The following is a 26,306-nucleotide window of genomic DNA, read 5'->3' on the forward strand; positions in this document are numbered from 1 at the left end:
CTGCACCCCTGTCGCACCGATCGACGAATAAAGTGCCAGGCTGTATCGTTCGTTCCTTAACACATCTCTTTCAGCTTGCAGCGATCCAAAGTGAATATTAGGAAAATCAAGTGTTGAGTGAAACTGGCAAGGAGCAGGTTTTTCCTAGCTAGAAGCGAAAACCTTCCTCGTGCAGCGCGATATCAGCTGGCAACTTTCGAATCAGCAAATTTATATTCCACACTCCAGTAATCCTACATAATACCGATCGAGTCCGTCGGTCGGTTGGCGGGACTCGTTCTTGCGAGAGCTGAAAGAACATCGTCAGGAATCAGACACATCAGACCAAGGCCAAACAGTGGCAGGTCCAAACACCCAGCCACACACACACACGCTCACCACAGGATAATACACAACCAGAGGGGCCAAAGCCATCGTATCGGCATCCGTTATCCATGGGTATCGTTGTGCGATTTTCCTCCAAAGGTGACCAAAGAGCGTGGTACAAAGTGGCCGGGTAAGTTCTCCACCCGCCCAGCAAGAAAGCTCCCTTGTGGGCGAGCTTGTTAAGCCATCGAAGTACCCAGCCAACCGAACCGGGTGGCAGCCGGAGCCCGGACGGAAGGATTTTATGAAAACCGAGAATAAAGCTTTCCCTATCAATTGAAAATGTGTAGAAGCATATATATGTATGTATGTATATCTTTATGTGGATGAGGATATTTCCTCTAGCGGGCCCCATGTGGCCAGTGTTCCCATCAGCACGAACCGGGCCGAGCCACCACTCCGTCCGATCGTCCCTTTCGTCGATCTTTCGACCGTATCGAAACGTTTGCTGACAGAAAGCCACCGTTCGTCGTCGTCGTCGAGAGAGAGAGCCTCCGGGAAGTATTGATGGTCTGGGTGACGATGGCAGTGAAAGGGAAAGGCATCTTGATTCAGAAAGCACCATCATCCATTTCGCACAAAGAGCCAACCTCCGGTTCAGCCCTTTCTTCCAAGCTCGCATTAGCCTGGGTCGGTACAATCGTTGCCTTCCGTGCTGCTGCTGCTGATTTGAGCCGTGCATCCTTGATCCATGCAAGCGTCGTACCATTCGGTCGATCAGGTTGCTCTTGAAATCCTAGCCACGAAATGTCCCACCTCCTTAGGATGCTCAATGCCACCCCGGGTGTGCCACCGGACCCGGATATCCATTGCATTAACCGTCCCGCAAGGACTCGGGACTCAAGGACTCGGTGGCGGGTACGTGTGCGTGAGTACGCAGCATCGGAGCTCGAGCTCGCTCCGAAATTGCCGAACGGAGATCAATTTATTTTTATCGTCCTGATGAGCGCCGATCGGGCGCCTTACGCCCGCGTGGCCTTTGCTGTCGATGCTGCATGAAATATGCAACGGCCATATCGCGCGCCCGATGAAGGACTCGGGAAGGACTCGGTACACAATCTTCACCACCGCATGACGCGCCTTGGATCGGTATTCGTGGTCAGAATTCGATCAAAGATTTTTACCCTTGGGTCCTTCGGTAAAGGTTCCCTGGGATATGCTTGCCCTCCGGAAACGATGGCGGAAGCAACAACCACCAACACCACACAGGCACACACACACACACAGAGCATGATGAACGTTCGGCATGCGATTGTTTCAATCGATGTGTTTATTAAAATGGCTTTTGTTGGTGTGCTTTCCACGTTCGAGCCGCACTGGTTTGGTTATAGGGATGGAAACGTGTGAATTGTAACCGGAAGCCGCTAATCAATAATTTAAAACCGAAAACAGCCAAGTGTTAGTGCTGTGAAGCGATCATATTTTAAGACACAGTTACATCATTCGGCTGTATGCTTTTGGGTTGGGGTTTTATGTGTTGCAAAGCTTCAAAAAAGGTAACGTAGGCTAGGTTGAACACTTTAACAATTTTAAACATTCAACCACACGGGTCCTGCCGTGTGCCGCTATCGCCTCGGCCACATAGCCCCCATATATGTAACTATACATATTATCTAGCTACAGGAAAATCAAATCAAGAAATCAACCCATTTATGGTCGAAATACCGTCCCTTGATTAACATCAACATTTCTGGTTGATTTTTATTCATATCATTCATGATTACAGGCTAGAACAGGTCTTTCGAATGTACTGTTCCGAAGTCGACTGCGACTTACTGTTGATAATAGACTTCAGGGTCTCCACACTCAGCTTTGGCTATTTTTCAGGCTTATGCTTCAGCAATCAGCCATCGTTGGGCCTGACTTGCCGTTTAAAAAAGCACCCTATTATAGGACAAAATTTTGTTCCTCTGAGAGGTTGGCCTTACCCCCAAGAACAGAACAGCTACAAAAAACCTTGGTCCTTGACCCACCGCTTCCCGCGGGTTGGTACGAACCCTGAACACCTGAGGTCTGGCTTGACGATCTCGTTGTGTGTGACCTGGGCGAGCACCAAACTCATCATCCCTTCAATCTGAATTATTTCGAAGCCTATGACGAACTATCCTGCAACGGCTATTTATGTCAAGAAATGATAGAATGAGGAACCATACCTGGGTAGATTGGTCTTATCCAAGCATCTAGAATTTCAAGAGAAATTAAGAATATAAGTCTGCATAATATAACCATCTATATAATTTGTCTGTAAACCACAAACTGATCCTTTAAATCCCATCTACTTATGGCAATTGCTGCTAATCGTGCAATCAACGCAGTTAAGTATGGAATTATACAGAATCAAAATCCCCTTTTAGTTTATCTTAGCATACAAAAGGGACTTGTTAAAGGGCCATTTTGTGACTCAAAATATATCTACCGATTAAATCTACTCCGACACCACATGCTTGAAAGCTCTTGGCCAGCCATTTCTGGTATCCTTGGCTTGGTTTAGCCTCAGCTAGCTAGGTCAGTCCTGCGTACGAAGCGAAAGACTCTCGATTTAATGTTTCAAAATAAATTATTACTCCACTGCTGATACATATTTAAAAAAAAAATAATTTAAACAATACTCCGTCTTTTACAAATCACACAAATATTTCTTTTAAATTTTCCTTAGATAGGCTTAACGTGCTACCTGGTCCCGTTTTATTTTATTTATTTTTTAAGCAACATTCCAAACAGGAACACGAGACACAAGTCAAATGCCTTACGATCCGTCCACCCCGACTAACATCACTTCCCTCCCCTCTACTGCAGTGTGCTAGTGTACCGTCTAAACCAGAACCTAACCGTAAAGCTCTTTGGGTCGAAAAAAGCCCACTGCGAAATGCACTTTCGAATGATTCCGACTACGGATGGTCGGAACGTTTTGGGGGTTTTGCCCATAAATAACGGCGATGCATATTGCAAACCATATGCACTGCATACATCCCCGTGGCTTGCAAACCCGGAAGTGCTTGCAGCCTTGTGGGCTCGCTTCACATGCTTCGACGTTGTTTGTTGGAATGTGCTGGAATGTGTCCACCGGTGTGTGGAGCTTCTCTTTCTCTCTTTGCCCCTAGTTTTGATTTTTTAAAAGCTCACCCACAGTATGCAGTTCCGATGCAGCTGCTGCACAAATAATATAAAAAAAGAAAGCTAAATAAAATCCACCACGGCCACCGAGGAGGGACAACAAAAACAAGCGTAAATAATCGTCACGTGTGGGGTGGTGGCTGAAGCACTAAAGCGGTATCCCCATCGGAAATCGGAAAGTGTGTTGCATCGACCACTTTAGGATACGCTCAATGTTTATTTCGACGCGTTGGCTACGTTCGGATAGCTGGCCAACCCCGGGAAACCCTACACGTTTTGGTTGGTGACTTTGGTCAACACACACACACACGCAGTGGTCAGAATTGATTGTAAGATATTCATTCTCGAGTGTACGCCATAGTGTTCGATGGCCGGATGCTTTCGTTCGGGCGGATCCTGTCCTGTGCTGGACTGTCCTTGGTATGCAGCTTCGGTACGGGACGCTCGTTCCAATCCAATCATCATACCTCGGTGGGAGAAGCACACATGCACGCACACGAGTGCATTGCAGCGGGAGCAGCCAGCAAGCAAACAAACAGACAAGCGAGAAGAGAAGAAAAAAACCAACGCACAGCTCAAAATAATCGCGATCAAGCGGAAGCAGTAAACTCTAAGTTTACTATTTATTATTATTTGTTTGCTACTATTTGTTTCCGGTTTGGCCCGGGAAAGATCCGGTGCGCTCTCGGTAAGATGCTCTCGTAAACAGTTTTGCGGACAAAACTATCGGAAAAGCGAAACGAGTCCAATTTCCGACAAGTGCTTCGAGGATTGTTGTTTTATCTGCTACAATATCATTCTGCTGCTGCTGCTGCTGACGTGACGAAGGGCACACACGCGAACGGCCATGGCATGTGACGGTAAGCTGCAGACAGCAGAAAATAACGAAACTTTTCACAGGACAAAACAATTCCGAACCGGTTTTTGGCGACAGGATCGACAGGGACGGGGGTGGTATGATCCCTGCAATGTAACCGGACATTGACTTTGTTATCTTGCAAAACCATATCTAATACCGCGTTGATGGTTTCTGCATGTTTTTTTAAGCTAAAACGTGTCTAAGAATGAGACACAGCTCTTGTTTATTATTCAGAATTGCACTTGTACTTTAAAAAAATAGTTTGATTCTTTTCAGTTTGATATTCTTTAAGGTTAAACTAATATCACATTTGAAAACCACGGCTGTAAAATATTCCGCTGTTGGTTAGCGGTTTTTTTCGATTATTTAAATATGTATTTCAATTGCATACATTTAGGCGTTACACATTGGTTCATCGACAGTTCAAATTCTTCAGGATTTTTAATGTTTTTTAGCTTAGAAATAAAGGTGAAAGAATGCTTAAACGTAATTTTAAATGCTACAAGCTTTAATAAATCCCCATTTTTTTTACTTAATTAACTGCTGCAAGTAATTATCATGACCTAGAACTTCTTGCAACTCAACAAGATGTTACTGTTCTGTTTACTGCATTAAGAAGCAAAATAAACTCATTCACAAACTATATCACCACCTGCAGCAAACATACCCTTTTTGTTTGCATAATTCTAAACGCTGCTTTGTAAATAGTACTATGTAGATGCAACTGTAAGCTCATTGCTAGCAAATGATACCTGAATACATTTGCTTGAGTCTCCGTATCGCCGGATGTTTCCGTAAATATGCATTTGTTATTCAAATTGACTGTATAACGCATGCACATTGCTCTTCACAAATGCTGAACCAACATTGACTAACCATAGATATAGAAAAAAGAGAGAGAGTCATACAGAGATCATGAGTATTTTGGAATTCCCGAGCTAATCAGCAAGGTGGTGGTTAAGCTTATGTAATTGGACCTGAGCACGTGTCGTTTAACTTGTTTATCTTATAATACGCATCCCATAGAAAAGAAATCGCCGTATCAGGTCGCAATTAAAAAACCGACTTTAAAATTCGTTTTGATTCTCTACTTCGAAAATCAAGTTGAGGTTTTGAATTGTTTTTTTGTTTGTTTTTTACTTAGTTATTTAAATTTAATAAGTCCATACAAACACCCAAAATAAACAAAAAATAAAAGTATTTTGTGTGTTCACATCAAATTTATCAGCCCACTACAATTCGTACAGGCTGTTCTGCTGAATGGTCGACCAACCGTTATTTTCGTTCAATTTTTAAACCGTTCCGGTTCTGGCTAGACGACATTCCTACCCCTCAAACATGCTTTCGTATTATCCAACTGTTCACCATCAATGTTTAATGTTTTAAATCATTATCAACACATTATTACTGGGACATAACTTGCAATTTTTCTAGTGCCTTACAAATGATTTACATGTCCATATTATCATCGAACTACATCGAAATTTATTCACAATTCATTTAGCGCCAAATTTGTTATGACAGTTCGATTTTTAAATTCCACGCACACTATCGCCGTACGCGCCACAACACGCCACGCACACCATCAACTCCGCCTATGCAATGCTGTATTTGCACGCTAGTGATGGGCAACGACACTCTCCGGAACGCATTCTCGCTCGGTTTCCTTCGCGTTTTAATCGACCAACAAAGTATTTACTTTTCCATTTTCTATTCTTTAGCCTGTCGTTTGTAAAATCAAGCAAAATCTGCTCTTTTCAAATAATCAAACGCAAGTACCGCACACTAAAAACAAGATTTTTTAATCATTTTCGTTACATCCAATTTTGACAGCTCAGCCCGGATCGAAACCATTCCCGTCGGCGCTCGGAACGAAAGTGAGAACGACTGCTCCGCTCTAACACCAAAGAGGCAACCATTTTTCATCGTCACTGAAAAGAGCATTTTTTTAACTCAAGCTGGTCGCGACGGAAGGTGCGTTATCACTGCGTATATTTGTGTCCGTTCTGGGTGCGTATCGAACGATCGATTGCAGTTGCAGCTGGTGGAGGAAAATTTCGGCGTACGGGGCCTCCGTGTTGTGCGTTTGCCTGCCTGCCGTGTCCCGTTTGTTTGCTCTGCGCTGCTGCACCAAACCGAAAGGCACGGGAAGAAAGCTGGCTGGCAAAGATTTGTGACGTTTTTTTTTTCCTTCCTTCTCTCTGCTTTTCAAACTGCTTGCTTGTGCTCGGCTCTGCGCGTCCCCGTGCCCGTGATTGGTGTCCATCCCGTTCACCCGCGCCCTGCCCCTAAACCTCTTCTGGTGTGGTGGGCAGAGGGGAGGTGGGGCCTATCGCCGTTTGTGTTGCGCGCTGCCCCTTCTGTTGTTGATGTGAGTGTAGAGTTTCGTGTGTGGTGTGTTGTGTGATAGGAGGCGGCTCCGCGATTGCCAACGCGAGCGCAGGAATTTTCTTCGCGACAATCGCGTATTCCGTATTCCGGGCACACAGGCCGCCAGCGAGCGTGTTTTTCTTCTTTCGGTGAGCAAAGTGTTAAAAAAAAGCGTGTTCGGGGCCGGAAAATCGCACCCATTACCTCGCGCGTGACCGTGTCTTTGGAAGTGGGCATTCGAAGTTATCGATCCTCTTCCCGTTTCGTTCCGGATGTTGCGGGAAAGACGGTCGTTGCGTTGGTCCGGTTAGTGGTTCGGTGTGCTATAAAGTGGCCACGCGTAGCCCGTGGCCGTGCCCGAAATTGTGTGAATTCGAGGAAGAAGCATGCAGTGGTAGATGCACACACAGAAGAGCGGAAAAAAACGCCAAATAGCGGATCTTTCAAAATGCTCGCTGCTTCACAGTACGCGGGTACGAACGTCGTAGTTTATTTTTTGCTGCCCCCGTGTGGAGTTTCCGCTACTCGCCGTATACCGAAAGGGATGCATACGTACACGACGTACACCAACGCAACCACAGAAAACCAAGAACGGCAAACGGAGCGGAAGAGCGAGAGCGAGAGAGAGAAGGGAAAGCGCGAGAGAGCGAGAGAGCAGCAGCAGTGAAGGCGAGAAGGCGCCCAAACGACGAGCAAATGAGCGAAATACAATGCTGCTGCTGCTGCTGGCCAGCACCACCAGTTTCGCTGTGTGTTATGTTGTTTAGACCGTGCGCGATTATGTACGCCCCGCGTGTTCGGCTTGCTGGCTGGCTGGCAACGGCTGTGATGGTGTGAAACTATGCTGACTTCACAGTGAGAAGAGCGTGCAGCCGCGTTACTCCTGCTGCCGCACTGTGTGCCTTCGATGTCCCCCCAAGAAGTATCGAAGAAAACCAATCATAAATAGTTTGGAAAACACACACACACTCACACCATGAGAGAACATAGAAACGGGAAAAAAACGCCGAACTGCCGTGAATCTCGTGCAAAAGAACAGGAGTAGACAGAAGGGTTCCTTTGGTGGTGTGCTGCGGCGACGACCAATCAATCCGTCTCGCAAATAGCGTTGCTACCACCGTTGCACCGGAAGCATACTACGAGCAAACAAACTTCCGGAATCGCGGCACGGGGATTGGCTGTGTGGCAGACAGGAGAAACAACATCTTTCTCTTCTGCGGGCCTCTTAAAACATTGACGTTTCTCCTATTCCTATGCTTCACCACCATCTGGTGGGTACGCTCTTTGTTCGATACGATTTCGCCTTTCGGTTCCGTCTTTATTTATCCTTATCGCGAAGCAGCCAGTAGTGTATGGGTATGTTAACATATGCAGGCAACCTTTTTGCACTAGAACTCCCCATGCCGACTGCATTTTCACATAACACACTGGAAAAACGGTGGTGATTTGTGAACCGCCGGGACAAACGGCACACCATCACGAAACAACAACAAACGGGACGACACATGGGCGGCATATTTCACGAGCACAGAAATGATCAAAATACCGTTTGAATGAACGGAGAGGGACGGCCGGTCACATAGTGTGTGGTGCAATACACGACGTGGCACAACGGCGTAGAGTTACCAGTTCGTGAAAGTTCATAATTTGATTTGAGCGCTTTTCTTTTCTTCCCTTTTCCCGGTGTGGAAACTAACACGCGCGACCGGCAGGACACGGCAGAAGCAAGTATTGGTCTTCCCGGACCGGATCGGAACCCTGGCCGTGCTTCAGAGTCGAAGGGCATGTTTACCACTTTTATCGGCTTAATTGGTAAGTTGGAAACCGGCAGAGCAGTAGGCTTTGGGAATGTTCTTTACTAATCAGTACTCCCTTGTGGTGTAGTAGGCTGTTTCATAGCAGCTCTTAACATTAAACTTCTGTCCACATTCGTCTCCTTTGCTTGCACACTTACACTAACACACTCACACTAGCGGGTAAGCGAATTCCTGCTTCCATCATTCATCCGTTGAATCCCTGCTTTTTGCCCTTGGCATTGAGCGCCAAAAGCAGGTTTCCCGGTGCGCTTGCTGCAAACGCTCATAATTACACCGCCTGTTCTTCCATTCTGTGGTTTTTCGCTGCGCCAGCGGTGGCGCGACTCACTTTTTCACTGGCCGGTCTGGCCGCGGCTTCATTTGCATCATTGGAGACGCGCCCGTATTTTATCCTTCTCGTTTGTGCTAAATGGGCAAGGAAAAAGGCGGGCCAACTTTCTACACTTGACGAAGAAGAGTATCGTTTAAGCTCACTGATGAATCTGTAGGAATAGTGTAATGGCTGTTGCTTTCCACTTTTTTTCTTTCTAATTTAGAATGTAATATCGTTTTAATTTATCGGACGTAGTTTGTCACTTATTACTCTAGTAATTGAATAAGGGTAGTATCTTGTATTATCGCTTGTTTTATGTGAACATTCTCATAACAGATTTTCTTTTTATTGTTTTAACCCTTTTTTATGTTACGTTTGGCTTGCGAACGAACCGTGTGCTCGGCAATCTGATCATACTAAAATGCACATTATCCATCCACCTCTCCCTCGTCGGCAACTAATAATGGAAAAACAAACAAACCCCATACCTTCCACATAGTCACCAAAGCAAGAACCATTCGCGGACGCTAACGGAAGCTTCCCCAATTCTTCTATCATTCATGAATTTTATAGATATTCAATCATGGTGGGAGGTGCCCTGCATTGCGCACTTTTGTTCGCTGTTTAGTACCACCTTCCAGCTGCCTAAGTTTGACATTGAGGTAAGAGAAGCATAGCACGCCGCGGAACGCAGCAGATCGGCAGCCATCATTTACTAATTCCGCTTTCCCTCTCTCTCTCTCTCTCTCGCTCCCTAAAAATAGGATCTTGAAGAGGCCCTTCTCACAGATGCCGATGCCGAGGGTGAAGTAGATCTGAAAGTATATTCCGCGCGCCTGCTGCCGGAACTGATCGTTGCACTGTTGAAGGGCTGTGACGCGCTTGCACAGATAGGTTCACACATCAGCTCCAGCAACTATCAGATGTTCCTGAGGCGTCTGTTCCGTCAAAAATGTCAGGTACGTGCGACATTATAGGTACGAGCACATCGATCGGGGTCGAAAATCATTCTAATCAAGCACTTGTTTCAATCACCAAAACAGGAATATAATGTGGATAACCCGTTCAACAGCGATACGGACTTTGAAAAGTTACCGCTGCGCACCAAGATCCTGATCTTGAAGTATCTGTGCGATTTTCGCCTCGATTCCGAAGACGTCTGCACCACCTTTGCCAACTACGAGGCGGACAGTCTACGGCTGGAACCGATCGGGTAAGTGTTAATGCCTTCCCTTTTACAACCGATCGCTAATGTTTTACTCTCTCTCTCTCCTTATCCCTGTTTAGCTACGATCGTAACGGATCTTCTTACTGGCATTTTTTTGGCACACGCTTATACCGCGAAGATTACGTTAGTGGTGGCGGTAAATCCAAGTCCGCCAAATCATCCGTCTGGCAGGTGATTTGCTTCACCGAGGAGGATTGGCGCAACCTAGCGAACAAGCTCGACCAGTCCGGGAACGCGAAGGAGCGCAACCTGCACGATCTGCTGGTGGAAAACTTTCTACCGTACATTCCGAAGCTATTTCGCGACAAGGAGCGAGAGCGCCGCAATAGGTAAAATGGCGCGGGAACTCAAAATCGAATTTTGAAAGCATTGCAAAAATTTATTTATCTATTCAATTCACTAATTGACAGACTTTTCGAGCGGCCCAGATCGACACGCATCAAACTTTTGCAGGAAGGGAAAAACCTTCGCCTGCAGGAGCAACAACAGCAGCAGCAGCAGCTACAAAAACAGGCGGAGGAGCAGATCACCCGCGAACGGCAGAACCTTGCGGAGGTGGTGCCGGCACCCGAAAGAGCCCAACTGCTGTCAGAAGCACGTGCAAAACGCGCCGAACGACGGTTAGAAGCGAAACAATTCTAGCTCTCTTTAGAAACACACGGGCTTAGAAACTACCGGGCCCAAACGAGCGCGGTGAAACACACCTGAACCGCCCCTCCCCCCCCCCACAAAGCTACTTAAAGACGTTACAGAAGAACAAAAAAAACAATCAAATGTCCAACCAAGTGTGTGCGGCGATGGCAGCATTGTCCTAGACACATGAGAGCACACACGCTCACACGGGACCGTTTTTGTTGTTGTTTTCAAAACCATCTCGAACTGTTTCCCCGTGAGTGTGTGTGTGTGTGTGATGCTAGGCTAAAACCACCACCGGACTGCACTAACGTTGTCGATGTAGGCGGAAACGTTTCCGGCTTCAAGGCAAAAAAGGATCCAAAAAAAAAAAGAAAACACAAAATCGGCATCACGGCGATCTAGTTCGGAACGCAAAAAGGCAAAAGCAAAGCCAGACCGACCACCCAAATTCATCGTCGTCGACAGCTGTGAGCGCAGGCTGCGCGTGACCAGCGTGAACCATGTTTGTGATTGAAGAATAGAGCTGTGTCAATGCTTCTTCTTTAGTTTTGTTGTGCTTCCTTGCTTGTAATGTATGTATGCATGTTGTTTTTCATTCCCACCCCTTCCATTATGTTTTTTCTCGTTTCATTTCTTCCTTGTTAACCATTCCAAAAAGTTTCATTATTTACAACTTATTAACACACACACACAGAACGATAAAAACCCATCCTTTCCTATGGTTTGATAATTTTGGAAATCAGCCACCGGCCGCTGTCAACTTGCTAAATTAAGGGCAAACATAAGGGCTTATACTGCAGTAACTGCGCCAATAACATTTCCGCCGTGCACTGTTAATAGGGAAGCTAATGAAACTTTTAACATAATTTCGTTACTCTTTTCCTGTTCTGCTGGAAACACGTTCGTATTGATGATATTGTTTTCCTTACACCCTTTTCTCTTGCCCGGTCTCTTCTTTTCCACAGATCTCGATCGAGCTCCGTCACAAGTATAGTTTCGCCCTACGCTAGCACCCCAGACGAGGCATCATCCCTTCTCACGCGTGATTTTATTTTTCAGCCAAAAGAAAACGCATTCCGTAGCAAAGCAAATAGCCCCTACTACTACCCTTATCGCAGCCCTACCACTAACTCGAGAGGTTCCACTTCTCCATCAGTAGGTTCGCTGTGGGAAGCAAGCCACGAGGCGCGGCACCACGCACCGTTGCTGCAGCACCGTACCGACGACCGGACGTCCTCCACACCGTCCCGATCAAGTTCCGGCGAATCGCCCGGTCTCGCCAGCGGCTCGGAAGATAGCGACGGCCAGTGCGACATTAGCCGGCGGCCGGCGATCTACAGCGATTCGTACTACATTGTCCGCCACCGGGAGGACAGCGAAAGTGTCCACAGCTTCAGCGATATCGAGGCGGAGAACAACATCAACAGTGGCAATACGGACAGTACCGCGACCGGCAAGCAGCAGCAGCAGCTGGTGGCTGTGGAACCGTCGGAACCGTCCGCCACTAAAGCGCTGTTGCGTCAACAGCAGCCGGCGGTAAACAAAGCGGTACGCAAAGCACGTCAACAACGGGTGGTGAGTGGTGAGGTGGAGAAATTGCTACGCGCCAACCACAACATGGCACCGACCGCGACGAAGCTACCCGGGCGCCAAACGAACAACTCCCTCTCGTCCGTTACCGGGCCCGTCATACTGCCGTTCAGCGATGCACCGGCGAAGGGCACGGCGGCGGCGGCGGCGGCGGCGACGGCAAGTGGTGGTAAGGGAGGTGAAGCTGCACCACCACCGGGCACAAACCAGGGCCGGAAAAAGAAGGGAAAAGCTACCACTGTGTAAGTATCGATTGCGTGCTTGTGTGTGTGGACCGGGAAGGGGTTATGTATTGTTAAAAGCTTATTAAAGGTATTAGGTTAAAACACGTATTATCTTTTTAGTTCTTTCTTTATTCCTGCACGATAGAAAATTAAAACCACCGTTCATGAACGCGACTGCATTTTGTAAATAACCTAGAATATCGTTGGCGAGGGGCTCAAGTACCGCTTCCATTGCAGGGGTTTTCAAATGTCCTTTTTGCCAATCCGGTACAAAGACAAAATCCGTAGGACTTATTATGCAAAGCAAAGGGCTATTACATGCTTGGAAAAGTATTATCGTTTTTAAATTGCTTCGGAAGCGGTACTACACCTTTCGCCAACATTTAAATTATTGTATTGCACCCTTTCGTTTGATCATTTGAGGGTGTTTAAGAGAAGATTGGAATTTGTAAAGTAATTCGAGCTAGCAAACCCTTCACGCGTACCCTTTAGCCGGTGAGAACGTATCAATCACGACCAATGTGTGTACATCTAAAAAAAAACCCCATTGTAATTGTATCGATTGTCTCCTTTTTCTCTTTCCCTCTCGTATCTACCATGTCTGTCACTGTCACACACACAACTCACACAACCCGTCTCACCATTCTCATCATCATCCTGTGCACGCCTCTTCTTGTACATAATCTTCACCTCACGCAACCACTGCGCATCCGTGACCCGCTCGTCGGTATCTTGTCGTGTGTATGTGTTTGTGTGTGTGTATATGCATTAATCCCGTTCAATCCTCCGGACTTGCTAATACCATCACCGGGGCAACCATATTACTACCATCAATACAATACAACACGGCGTTGGTTACTTTGTTCGCACACACCGCTAATCGTCCTGTAAATATCCCCTTGTGAACACACGCACAAATGCGCGCGCGCGCGCGGGAATGTTGCCAAAAAACAGTATAACAAATGCTGCCGCCGCAACCTACACCACTAGTTCCAGCTACGGTAGCAAAACCAGCTGTTCCTCAACTTTCGTCTCATCGTCTCTTAGCTTTACCGAAACCGATGAGGTGCTGCAGATCGGTATGCACAAGGTGCTGGAAAGCATCAAGAACCACGACGACGCATGGCCGTTCATGGACCCGGTCGATGAGGACATTGCGCCGAAGTACTACTCGATCATACGAAGGTAACAGTGCCGCCCAACCGGATAGAGCTGCCGGTCTGGAACGAGTGTCCTAATTATTAAAACGAAACGCAAACGGCCTAATTGAAGTTGTGTAAATTCATCCCCACGGTTTCTCCTTTTTAACTATCTTTTTTTAAATATTTGGACACTTGTTTTCTTGGCCTGCTAAATCTAGAAACAGACACATGATGATTTAATGTGATTTATCTTTCCACGCTTATTGTATCACCGCAGACCGATGGATTTGCAAAAGATGGAAGAAAAGCTAGACAACGGCGAGTACATGATGTTCGGTGACTTTCAAAACGATTTCAAGCTGATCGTCAACAACTGTCGGCTGTACAATGGACAGGCAAACGGTAAGGCTACTACGGAATTGAATGGTTGTCTTCCGTTGTATAAAATTCACCCAACCCAATCCATTCCATTGCAGAGTACACGGAAATGGTGAACAACTTGCAGATCGCGTTCGAGCGTGCGCGAAAAAAATATTTCGACGAAAACTCCTCGGACGAGGAACTGATGATGAGCCACGAGTACCCGGACGTTAGCCGGGCGAATGCTGCGTTTAAAGAAAAGGTTTCCTCAAAGGAGCACAGCAAACCCATCGCTTCGTCCTCCTCCTCCTCCTCGTCATCCGACGCAGTCAATGGTAAAAACCATAACCAGCAGCAGCAGCAGCAGCAGCACGGCAGAGGAGCAACGGGCAAGGAGGGTGGCGCGAAAGAAAAGTCCAAGAAAAGTGCAAACAGTAGTTCCGCCAGTGGTGGCAACAGTAACAGTAGTGTAAGTGCAAAGTCTAACACCACCAGCACCAGCGCTCCCAACTCCAAAGATATTAGTGCCGACCCTTCCTACCGGGGGACCGCCTCCAACGACAAACCGCCGGCGGGGGGCAAAGAATCGAAAGCAAAGTCGGTGAAAGGTGGTGCGGCCGTGGAAAGGAAGGGTGGAAAAAATGTGTCGTCGGGTGAGAGGAAGCATCATACGGCCGCCACCACCACCGGGTCCGGTGGGTCGCGAAAGCATAAAGCAAACAAACCACCACCGGAAGAAGTGGGCTCGGAGCTGGAACCCGATCCGGAACCGCCGGAAAAGGGTAAGGGTGCGTCGCGAGTGAACAAAGCGGTTAAACGCAAACGCAAGGAAAGGGAGAAAACTGATAAAGTGAAAAGCAAAAGGCAAAAAGTCGAAGCCGGTGGTGATTACAACAGCAACAGCAGTGATGTGGACGTGCCGGAAGGCGATGCGATGGACGTTAACAGTGAGGACGAGCAAGGGTGGAGTGAACCGGAGCGGAAACGGTACAGAAAGGATCAGCGGACCGATTCGAACGAACCGGTGGTGGTTGGTGGGGTGGGAACGCAACAGGGAACCGCCGGTGGGGAAGAGGTGAAAAAAGAACCGCAAGAGGAAGAAGATTTCCCAGTGTACGAAAGTAAGAAGAAGGCAGCGGTGAAAGCGTTGCAGGAAAAGGAAAAGAAGAAAAACAGTGCAAAGGTGAAGAAGGAGGAAAAGAAAGCGAACAAAGCACCGAAAGGGGGATGCCCCTTCAAGGGAGGGAAGGACGTGCGGCGGGAACCACTTTCCCCCGCACGTGGGCTCGGATCGCTTTCCCGATCGCCCAGTCCAACGGTGGGCGAGGATTCAGCAGCGCCGCTCACTAAACATCGCTCACCTCAGCGATCGGCATCGTTAAGCCCAAAGAAGAAGGATAACGCACGCGATCTGTCCTCCGATGGTGACGAGGGCGATCGTCACACGACGCCTGGTAAGGCAGGGTCCAAAAAGGAGAGGGAGAAAAATGGCACCGACGAGGACCATCATCAGAAACAGCACCGGAAGGGGAATGGCGGAAAGGTTGGCGGCGGGGGCGGTACTGCTGCCATTGCCGTGGCAAAGTTGGAGAAAAAGACAAAAAAGTCAGGCGTCGTCCTTTCTGCCTCGGCAAAGAGCGGTGGCAAAGGGCGGCAAAAGAAGAAGGCGGCGGTGGGAAGCGGTAAACAACGAGCGGCACCAGCGCCAGTGGAGGAAGAATCTGAGTGTGAAGCTTTGCCGGGAGATCCGCCACCACCACCGAGTGTCCACCACACCAACGGCGAACGGAACGATGCGTCCGACGGGAGCGAACTCGAGGATATCGAGGACAGTTCCGAACGAGAATCGCCAACCAAAAGCTCATCCGATAAATCGAAGAGCAGGAAGAGCAAAGCGGGCAAGAAAAATGTCAGCAAACAGAAGAAGAGTGGGAGCAAAAGTGGTAAGGCGAAGGGTGGCAAGGACAAGAAGCTGGACAAAAAATCGCACAAACGCGATAAAGTTGGAAAGGGTAAGAAAAGGTCAAAAGCTTCGAGCGGGAACGATCACCGTGCTGCTAAGGCTGGCGATGAGCAGCAGGAAACAATTTCAAGCATCGGTGAGGAGGAAGACGATCGTGCGGTCGTGGATTTCGATCGCGAGATGGACGACCTGAGCGATGTGGAAAAAAGTGCCTCCAAAGCCGTAAAGCAGCGGCAAGCGAAAGATGCACGGCACGCCGCAGCACAGCGATCGGTGTCACGCTCGCCAAGCCCGGCCAGATCGTACTATTCCGACGATCGTTCGATGCGCGACAGTGGGGAGGAGGAGGACCGTGGGATGGATGATGCTGGTGCTCGAAATGCTTCGCCAGACAAGCGAACGGACGGTTTCTTCGCGGACACCAGCCGGTCCATCACACCCGACATAAAGGATAAGTTTGATCTCATCAAGGAACGCCGCAATCGGGCGGCGGCAGCAGCAGCAGCCGCGGCCGCCAGTAAAGCAATGGCTAAAAAGACCAAAGCTAAGGGGAAAGATGGCGGGACCGCGGGAGCCGCTACTGTTGCGGGCGGGAAGAAAGGTAAATCGTCCAAGGGTAACAGTAACCGTGGTCAAAAGCAGCGCGATGTGGTGGACGAAAATGCCGGTCTCGGTGCAAGTGCCTTGCCAGCCGGCAGCGGAAACAAGCAGCCGCAGCAGAAGAAAGGCGACGATAAGCCTTCCTCCAGTGAGAGCAAACCCACCAAAGGGAAGAAAAGTCGGGACAAGACGGCGAGTAGCGGCGAGTCGGGGGGAGGAGTGTGGGCCAAACCGGCTGATAAGAAACACGCCCGCCCGCCGGCTGCCGACAGCTCGAAAACGATCGATCGAAGTAACGAGTACGACTTTGTGGATGACAGCCTTACGTCGGACGCAAAGGCGGATAAGAACCACCACTCGTCGAAATCATCCGGCGCCGCTGCTGCTGGTGGAAACACATCCGGGAAGGCGGGAAAGAAATCGGCGAGTGCTGTAGGCCAGCAGTCGAAGTCGAACGCGAAATCGAACGCGCCATCTGCATCCAGCAAGCAGCACTCGAAACCGCCGACAGCAGCAACGTCGGCCACGGCCGGTGCCAACATGGAGGAGCTCGAGCTAGAAACCGAACAAACGTTGAAAGACATCAACAAGTGGTTGGAAAATACGCCCCGCTTTCCCGAGTACAGCTCGGCCAGCAATTCCCCGTCGCGGTACATCATGGACGATTTCGACACGGTGCCGGTAAAGATCGAACCGGCCGATTTTCGTAAACCGATCCCGCTCTCGCAGCTGCCCGCAGCCAATGAAACCGCTGCCACGGGGCCGGTACGTGGTGCCAGCCCAGGCCTAGCAACGATGGCAGCTCCTCCGAAAGCATTTTCACCCAGAGCAGCCGCAAAGGATCCTGGCAAGCCGTCCGGTACAAAGGTGCCATCGAAAGATGGCACTACCGCTGCTGCTGCTAAAAGTGAGTCGGCGGGAACGTCTGAGCCAGCCACCGTTGCTGGCGCTTTGAAGGACACTACGAACAGCAGCAGCACCGTTGGAGGATCGAGTGGGCCAGCAGCCGGTTCATCATCTTCTGCCGTTCCGAGCAAAGCTCACACCATCCTAGGTCCACCGCCAATAATTCCGCCGCACTCCCAGAAAAAGGAACCCAAAGAACCGAAGCGAAAATCCTTAAAAGAGAAGCTCTCCCAACTCGGCACCGGTGGACGCAAGCGTGAGCTTCAGCATCACCACCGAACGACGATCGATCGATTGCAGCCGGGCAAAACCAAAGGCAACCTCATCGGTACGATTCAGAATCTCAACAAACCGGATGAACTGTTCCCGCTCGGTGGCGGTGGCGGTGGTGGTGGTGCTGCTAGCGGTGGAGCGGGTGGCAGCGGTGGTGCCGGTGGCAACGCACTGCTCGGCAAGGTAAAGGAGGTGAAGAATTCGTTGATTGTGAAAACGGATGAATCGAAACCGAAGCTAAGCCTCGGCACGGTCCTCAACACGGAAGGGTTTGGAATCGTGCAGCAGCACAACTTTGCCGATGACGAGGAGGACAATGCGGAGGGTAAGAAGGACGATGGAGGCGATGAGGATGATCCGATGCTGGTTTCGATCGGTAGCGGTGCTGTGAAGCCTCTCATAAGCTCGCTGGTGAATGTTGGGGGCAGTTCGCCAATCGGGAGTCGGGATGGAGCGAAATCGGGTTCGAAGAAGGATGAAGCTTCCGGCAGCAGCTCAACATCGACAAGCGAGAAACCTGAGGCTAGTGGTGATCCCGCTTCCGGCGAAACTAAGAGCTCGTCCGCTTCAACCGTCGTGGAGAAACCCCCCTCGCTTGAGGATGGAAAAACGGGCAAGGAAGAAGCTGGCGGCAAGGATTCGCTCAACACTACTACCACCAAGGGCAAGGATAGCAAATCGTCCGGGACGCCTAACCTTAACGCCTGGATAAAAGCGTTCGGTGCGCCCAAAAAGCCGAAGAAAAACGATGACACGGACGAACATCCGGGCAAAGGTTCACCGGCGGCGGCAAACGATAAGGGTAAGCTCAACGAGCACAACACCTCCACCCAATCGTCCTCGAACGAATCGTCGTCTGGGATTGGTATGCTTCCGACCATGCCCGGAAGTCTCGAAAGTCCTAGCTTCCCAACACTGCCGACGGTTCCTCGGCAGCGAAAGGCCAGCACGGGCAGCACGGTAAGCGAACGCTCGTCCTACAGTCAGGACCCGGACAGTCCTCGCATTGGGATCGATGAGCGGCTGGGCCCGTACCCTGCCCCGTACCCAAGCCCGATCGGTGCCTCACCGATCATGACGTCTCCAAAGCTGGACGAAACGCAGAAGAGTCCGTACCATCCGCTGAACGGTGCGATCAAGGTCGGTTTCTATCAGGATACCACGCAGAAGAGCAGCCCGGAGAAGAGCTGTAGCCCGCGGGACCTTCCATCGCCGTACCCGCAGTACTCGCAGCATCTCTACACATCGAATGCTGCTAACGCTTCCTCGAACAATACGACAGCCGGCGGGAACGGTTCGAGCAATACAAACATGGGCAGTAACTCCACCGTGTACGGTAGCTACTCATCCTACGGGCCGTCGGCTGCTTCCGCCATCGGGTCCACCAATTCCAGCAACAATCCCGCATCCGGCAGCATTGTAGCGGACACGTTCAAGGGCTACGGAAAGGAGCTTAAATCACCCGTCGATTTCTACGACCAGTACAAACAACCGGCGTCGCAGGAATCGGACTACAACTCGTCGATGAGTCCCAGTACAAATCCCAACTCTCCCTACCACAACCCAGCCTCGTCGCCCTACCAACAGCAACCCAACAGCCCGTCCTGCTATCAGCAGCAAACGCCGGCGTCTTCCTCTCCCTACGGCCACCCATCACCGGCGTCTTCGGGCGGTCCGCTCTCGCCGTACAATGCACCGGCTGCCATTCCCCACAGTCCGGCGGCACCGACCGGTCAAACCGCTCCGGCGGGTGCCAATGCCAGCGGTCACTCGCCGTACAACCCCGCCCAGGGTCAATCGCCTTATCACGCCAGCAGCAATCAGACCCCGCAATCGGCATCCACGTCTCCGTCCGGTGGTGGTGGTACCACGAACACGGTGGCCGCTGCCGGTCAACCGAAGCTCCAGTCCAAACCAAATACACCGCTGCACCAAAGCCCAAACTCACCGTTTTCACAATCAAACCAAAGTTCGCCCTACTCACAGCAAGACCCGAACTCACCGTACTCCTCCCAGGGAGGCCAACTGTCACCGTTCCAACCGATGTCGCCCAAGCCTCCGCCGAGCTCGGGTGCTTCCGCAACGGCCGGAAATGTCATCAGCAACAGTAACAACAGTGGTAACGCTATTAAGCTGGCTCCTCCCATTATAACTCCGCAACAGGCGGCTGCTGCCGCTGGTGTGATCCTGCCGCCCGAATCGCCGGTTCACTCGCACACAACACAACCCCCCTCCACAGCGTCGGTTGGGCCGGTCGGCCAGGCACAGAACTTGACCGGCACCGGTGGCAGCAGTCAAACTGCAAGCACGGCACAGGGAACAGCGATCGTACCACCGTCGTCAGCACCGATGCAGCTGAACTCCCATCAGTCGCCCTGGACCGCTCACCACAACCAGTACAATCCGTACCTGAACCATCCGGGCGATACGGCTGGCGGTAGCATGTCCTCGTCGTTGCCACCAGCACCGGCACATATGCCACCGTCCCAGCAGGGCCATCATCTAAGCAATGTGCACACGCATCCATCGCCTGCCCACTCGCAACAACAGCAACAACACCAACAGCAGCAACAGCAGCAACAGCAGCAACAGCAGCAACAGCAGCAGCAGCACCAACAACTACAACACCAACACCAGCAACACCAACATCAACAACAACAGCAACACCAACAAACGAATCATCAGCAGGCGCACGGACATCATTTGGCGACGGCTCAACAGCAACAGCAAAGTCACCTCGGCAACCTGTTGATGGGGTCCAACAACAATCCGTACACTTCCACGTACGGGCGCCCGTACGATCTTAACTCTGCGTCAGCGTCATCATCCTCCGCAGCAGCCGCGGCAGGATCGGGCACAACAACGGTGACGTCCAACATTGATCACCATCACGCGCAACAGCAGCATCATTCGCAGCAACATCTTCACCATCAGCAGCAGCAGCAGCATCCTAGTTTAAGCGGTATCAGCAGCAGCAGCAACAAGAATAGCCCCAGCACCAACAACAACAACACTTCCAAAGTACCTGAAATGATTAATCTAGGCTATAGCGAACCCGAAACCAACACCGCCAAAGCTTCGCAGGACGTACCGATGAACATGGAAGCGTCGGGCGGATTGGGCAAGGAGAAGGTGGACGGTACGAAAGACAACAAACATCTGCAGCAGCAGCAACATCAACCGTTCGATCATCATATGGGTGGCATGGGTTACGGCAATCCGATGGACATATCGATGAGCAAATCGAAAGCGTTCGATATGTTTAACCGGGCCGCGACGATGGGTTTCCCACGCGGGTTCGGTGCGCCGACCAACAACGCCGGTGGTGGGTACGATCATCGTACGACCATGCAGCAACCGGCTAACATAAGCAAGGCGCACGATATGACCGGTGGCGGCGGCAGTGCTGGAACGGTGTCCTCCAGTGGGTCCACCTCGTCTACGACCGGTTACAACATGCAACAGGCATCGGTCGGAGCCAAAAATGCCACCGATCAGTCCCATCTTCCACGGTACGATCAGCGCAGCCCGCAACATTTGCAGCAACAGCACCAACAGCAACAACAGCAGCAGCATGGTGCAGTTTCGGGATCGGCGTCGTCAGGAGGCAACACGACGGATCTGAGCAGCACGGGAGGTTACAAACCGTACGGCGGCACGTCTTCCACACCGGCCACCTCATCATCGCTGATGGATCCAACGATACGCAATCTCTCTTCCCTATCGTCCCTGTACAATCCGGACGATCGGCTGCTCGGTGGTCCGGGTGCTGCAAGCGGCACCTCTGCCGGCGGTTCCAGCGCAGGATTCTACGACAAGGGGAGCATGCCTCCGGCAGCTCACATGTTCAGCAAGAACCTGTCTCAACCACCTGCATCATCAGCCGCCACCACGTCGTCAGCCGCTGCGTTGCAGCAAATGTTCAACAACACCATGGCGGCCACCACGATGGCGGCGTACAATGCGAACCGGGGCGAGCAGTCGAATGCGGCTGCGTCCTCGTACGTGCCATCGCCCAACTATCACCATCCCCAACAGCAGCATCCGCAGCAGCAGCGCAACGATATGCTGAGCGCGGCCAGCCTTCAATCGCAAAAGCTGCCGCACAATGCAAACGTACCGTCCGCAACGGGTGGTGCTGCCGTTGTCAACGAACCGGCGCCACCTCCGGCGAAACCGAAGCGAACGAGGAAAAAGAAGGATCCAAATCAGGACCTAATAGCCCAGCAGCAGCAACAGCAGCAGCAGCAGCAGCAGCAGCAGCAACAACAGCAGCAATCCTTGCATCAACACGCGATGCATGCGGCCGCCCACCAGCAGCAGCAAACGCTCGGAGCGCACCAAGGTTTCCCCTCCTACCCGGGACTAAAACCATCGAGCTCGTCCGCATCCGGGCCCGGTGGCCCGACCGGCATGGGTCCGTCGTCTACCGCACCCGGAAATCCCGCAAGCAGTGGCGCCGAAACGTCCGCCATTTCACTCAAAACAGCCAACATAGTGCCGGGTAGCGCCTTCAACTTTGGCCCCGGCCCAACCGGGCTCGGTCTGCCACCGGGCAGCCTTTACGGTGACACCTCCGCCAGCACCTACCTAGAAGACTCGTACCGCAACCCACAAAACCCATACTATCTGCCACCGAGCCACCGGGGACCTGCGGCGGCGGCGGCAGCAGCAGCAGCAGCAGTGGCAGCGTCAGGATCGTCCGGCACCGGTGCGGAAGCGGACAAGCTGGGCAACTCCATCTCTGGCGGTCAGCCGACGGGTTCGGTAGCGGCAGCGGCCGCCGTTGCAGCTGCCTCCGCCGCAGCCGTACACGGTGCACCACCACCGCCGACCGCAGCCTCACCGTACCATCAGTTCCTGGCCTCCCATCACGGTACGCGCCCGTACCAATTCATGAACCAGTTCGATCCCATCCATCAACAGTACCTGCGGCAGGAGGAGCTACGGGCTCAGATGATGATCAACCAGGGGCTGCTGGGGGCACCGCCCGGTGCTGCGCCACCCGGTGCGTACGGTCAGCCCGGCTACCATCATCCGGCGATCGGGATGCACAAACCGTACGACGCAATGAACAGCATGAACCGGTCACCATTTCTATAACATCCGCAACCACCGATCGGTGTGAACTTATCGGAGGGACAGCAATAATCGGGACCCGAACACGGAAGGACAAAGCCGACATCACAAAGCAGTGTTACCCCCCAGTACGGGGGTAGGAAAAGGATCCTTTTTTTTTCTAACTAAATCCGGTTAGAAAAGAAAATGTTAGGATGTCGGGTAGAGAAGAATCCAGAGCTCTAGATTCTCAGATTTGTAATCTTAAGTTTGAAGTGTCTCAGCGTGAAAAATCCTAAGCGTCCTCATGTTTGCACTTGTACACACGGTGCAAAAAAAGCAGCTGCAATTACACTCAACGGTCGTATTTCGTAGCTTTTCCGCCACCGTGCACTGGCGCTTTACTTGATATCATCTATCAGTCTATCTAGTAGAGGGTTAAGCTACTTTCCAATTGAGTGTGTTTCTTTTATAGTTTGACCTCACAAATTGTGCTGTACGCGTCGAAAAGCGTTTTGCAAAGCCCCGTAACAGTTTTTTTTGCGTTCGATAAACTGCTTCTCGAGGGCCTTTCGTTTGTTTGTGCCACAGATGATCGAGAAGCGAGAATGAGAGAGAGGGAACGCAAGGACATGAAGTAATGCTCCGATGTACAGTTTTCGTTTTTGGTTTTGTTATTTTTTTAAAAATCATTTTTATCCCACGGAAACTCACCGGACAAATTGAAATGTTTGTTGTAATAATAGTTTGTTTACTGTACATACACATACATATACACTATCCCCTCCGCTGTTTCTCGTCCTAGACGGCGATCCAGTGATAAGTGATAGCTGTTTATTGTCGCCCGTAGGTTGCAAAAATTGCAAATTGTTTTGTGGAGGGGGGGGGGAGTCCACTGAAAATGTTACTTTACCTGTCCTATCCTGGTGGCTTTACGCTTCAATAGTTGGGTGGGATGGGTGTGTGTGTATAGTTATGAATCTACTATTTGCCAGCCTAACATAGACCAAATGCGAATGCGGTTTCAGGACGAACAGGTGCAGAAGAACCCATTTTGTTACTCGCCGAAAATGCGCTTGGTTCATTTTATTGAAATACCAATCTTTTGCAGCATTCATGAAACAGTGGCATATAGAAGGAGAGAGAGAGACACACAAACATTGGATCAAACTCACCCAGCAGTAAAGGATGGTAAACCATATTTTAACAACACACACACAAGCTAAGCTAACGATATTCGTGTACAAGTGAGATAAACCAGCAAGGAGAGGAGGAACTCGCGTTTTTGTAACATTTCCAACAAAACAGCAGCAGAGTGTGGGATAGTAGCAGCAGACGACGGAAAAAAACCACAAAAGCATACAAACTAGGAAATAGGAAATCTGTAGTAATTGTAAGTAAGTAAGCTATAACAGGAAGAGAAGAAATAAAGTTAGAACAAAAAAGGACACATAACAAAATAAGCAAAAAAGCATAAAGGAGGTATGGAAAAGGTAAGAGAGAAAGAGCATATGTTTAGGAGGGGGGAAAAAAGAGAAAACAAAGCAAGTACTTTAGACGTTTTGCATTATAATCAAAATTTGACTAAGAGATCTCTATTTATTCTGAACAGAAAAGGGGGATGCCATTCTGTATTACAATTCCCCCAATTGTGTGTGCCTGTGTCTATTTTAGATGTGTTTCTCACTGTTTTTTTTTTTTGGTTTTGTTTTTCTCCTGTCCATTATTAAGCGTAACAAGGAACTTATGCTCTGTGGCATACAAACCGTTTGTACAAGGTAAAAACAGTTGTATAATGCTTCAAAAGTCAAGTGAATAAAAAGTACATCAAACAAGTGGTTAGTACAGATCGATCCTCCCGAAAAGGATCTTCCCTGATCATTGTTCTTTCTTTCTCGCTCGCTCTTTCTCTCTCACTCTCTCCTTTTTGTGGTTAGAGCAGAGCACTCAAACAGGATTAACCTACCTACCCCAAACCAAACGGGGGAAACGTGTGCCGATGTAAATAGATCTTTTTTTAGTGAAGGAAAAGCTTATCATACTTTTTCTTGGTGTAAATACATTATTAAGTAAGAAAATCCGCTATCATCCCCAATGCGACCAACAGTACACATCTCTTCACTGACAAAAGGAAGGACTAACTAACACTGTGTTTGTTGTATGTACTGCTGGTGCGTGTAGGCTAAGTAAGAAACTTGTTAATTTGTAGCAAAGAAAAAAAGTGAAAATGCTACAACAAAATGCAACACAACACGCGTACTTTTAGGAAGGAGAGGCATGATAGCCCCCATCGGAACAGATTAGTTAAATACCGCGCGTTCGTTAGTAATACTAATACCACGACACGACACGACACGACACGTGCACACTAGAACTTTATTCCCGATTGTTTCCACGCAACCACCGGCTGTATCAGTGTATCTGAAGCAAGACAGTTGTTTAGTAGAGGTGAGCATTAAAGCATGTACAAAGATTGGTGAAGCCTATATTGATGAATACCGCGATACCAAACCAACACAACACTTGTACGCCAACGGCATAAGGAACTGTTTTTCGAGACGTACATATTTATAGTAGTAAACCGGTGTGTCGTAGGCAGTAGTAGTAGGGTGTGTCTGGTGTCTGTGCTGCTGTGCCTGTTGTCTGGTGTGTGTGTGTGAGAGAGACCATTTCAATCGCAGAGGGTTGAAGACAAATTAATCGCAAACAAACGCCACCACAAACCACGCCGTGTGTTGTTTGTTGTGTGGTGTACTGTAGCACGCTAGCAATAGTAAATCGCGCTGCGTTTGTGTGCAGCATGTTAACTGATGGGATGTTTTGTAGCAAAAAAAAACAGTTGTAATGGTAAGGAGGAACTGCTTGTTTGGTTAAATTGACAAAAAAAAGAAAACCCCTTTTTCTGTGTTGTAACGTTTTCGGTACAGTTTTCTATTTGATGTAGTTTAAAAAAAAAGGAAATCGAAATTTATCCATATTCGACACTATTATTATTATGAAACTGAAAGCATAACAGGATAACAGCATGGTAGCGACGGTAGGTAGAGAATAGATTAAAAATCAACCACAGTGTATTACGCCACGCTACGCGATATACGGTTAAATGTGTTTCACTGTTTTGGTTTTTGGAACAAAACTCTTGCGTTTCGTACCTAATGATAATGTATAATCTTATGCAAATCGATTGTAAAGTGTGAATGGAAGCAAAAGTAGTGCAAAAACAGTATGTGTGAGAAAGTAAGCGAGCTGTAAAACATGTAAAACACAGACACACAACAAACAAAACTAAGAAATAAAAGAAAATATAGTGAATTTAAAAACAAAAGGCGCGTAAATTGCAAATAGAACGCATCACTAGGCAATACAGATAACGGATTGTCGTAGGAAAGAAATTAGGTTCTACTTTCTAAATATAAAATAACTTCCTCGACCCCAAAGAAACATTAGCTTTTGCGGAAGCGCTAGTAACGAGGAGCTACTTACCCAT

The 26,306-nt window shown here is 49.4% G+C and overlaps 1 protein-coding gene across 13 annotated transcripts; it reads left to right on the top strand.

Moving 5' to 3' along the window:
• The first annotated feature begins 6,187 nt into the window (after window positions 1-6,187).
• Window positions 6,188-26,124, top strand: LOC118509340 (homeotic protein female sterile-like). Of its 13 annotated transcripts, none has more exons than XM_036049844.1 (11): window positions 6,188-6,313; window positions 8,422-8,521; window positions 9,413-9,501; window positions 9,604-9,798; window positions 9,883-10,052; window positions 10,127-10,396; window positions 10,478-10,687; window positions 11,669-12,535; window positions 13,472-13,702; window positions 13,937-14,061; window positions 14,136-26,124. In XM_036049844.1, the coding sequence occupies exons 2-11, from the start codon at window positions 8,494-8,496 to the stop codon at window positions 22,862-22,864; spliced, it is 10,914 nt and encodes a 3,637-aa protein (XP_035905737.1). In that variant the 5' UTR covers window positions 6,188-6,313; window positions 8,422-8,493; the 3' UTR covers window positions 22,865-26,124. The 13 variants fall into 13 exon arrangements, with proteins under 13 accessions (XP_035905737.1, XP_035905743.1, XP_035905736.1 ...); XM_036049843.1 differs by having other exon boundaries at window positions 6,230-6,349; XM_036049851.1 differs by having other exon boundaries at window positions 6,254-6,313; window positions 10,478-11,275.
• Window positions 26,125-26,306: the final 182 nt, after the last annotated feature.

This window comes from Anopheles stephensi, chromosome 3 (genome assembly GCF_013141755.1).
Source record: "Anopheles stephensi strain Indian chromosome 3, UCI_ANSTEP_V1.0, whole genome shotgun sequence".
In the NCBI taxonomy this organism is placed as follows: domain Eukaryota; kingdom Metazoa; phylum Arthropoda; class Insecta; order Diptera; family Culicidae; genus Anopheles; species Anopheles stephensi.

Bases quoted from the DNA above. Each gene is read 5' to 3' on its own strand.
- LOC118509340 (XM_036049840.1), top strand. The intron at 8,522-9,338 runs GTAAGTTGGAAA...CCTTCCACATAG, and splicing joins CACTTTTATCGGCTTAATTG to TCACCAAAGCAAGAACCATT. The intron at 13,703-13,936 runs GTAACAGTGCCG...GTATCACCGCAG, and splicing joins TACTACTCGATCATACGAAG to ACCGATGGATTTGCAAAAGA.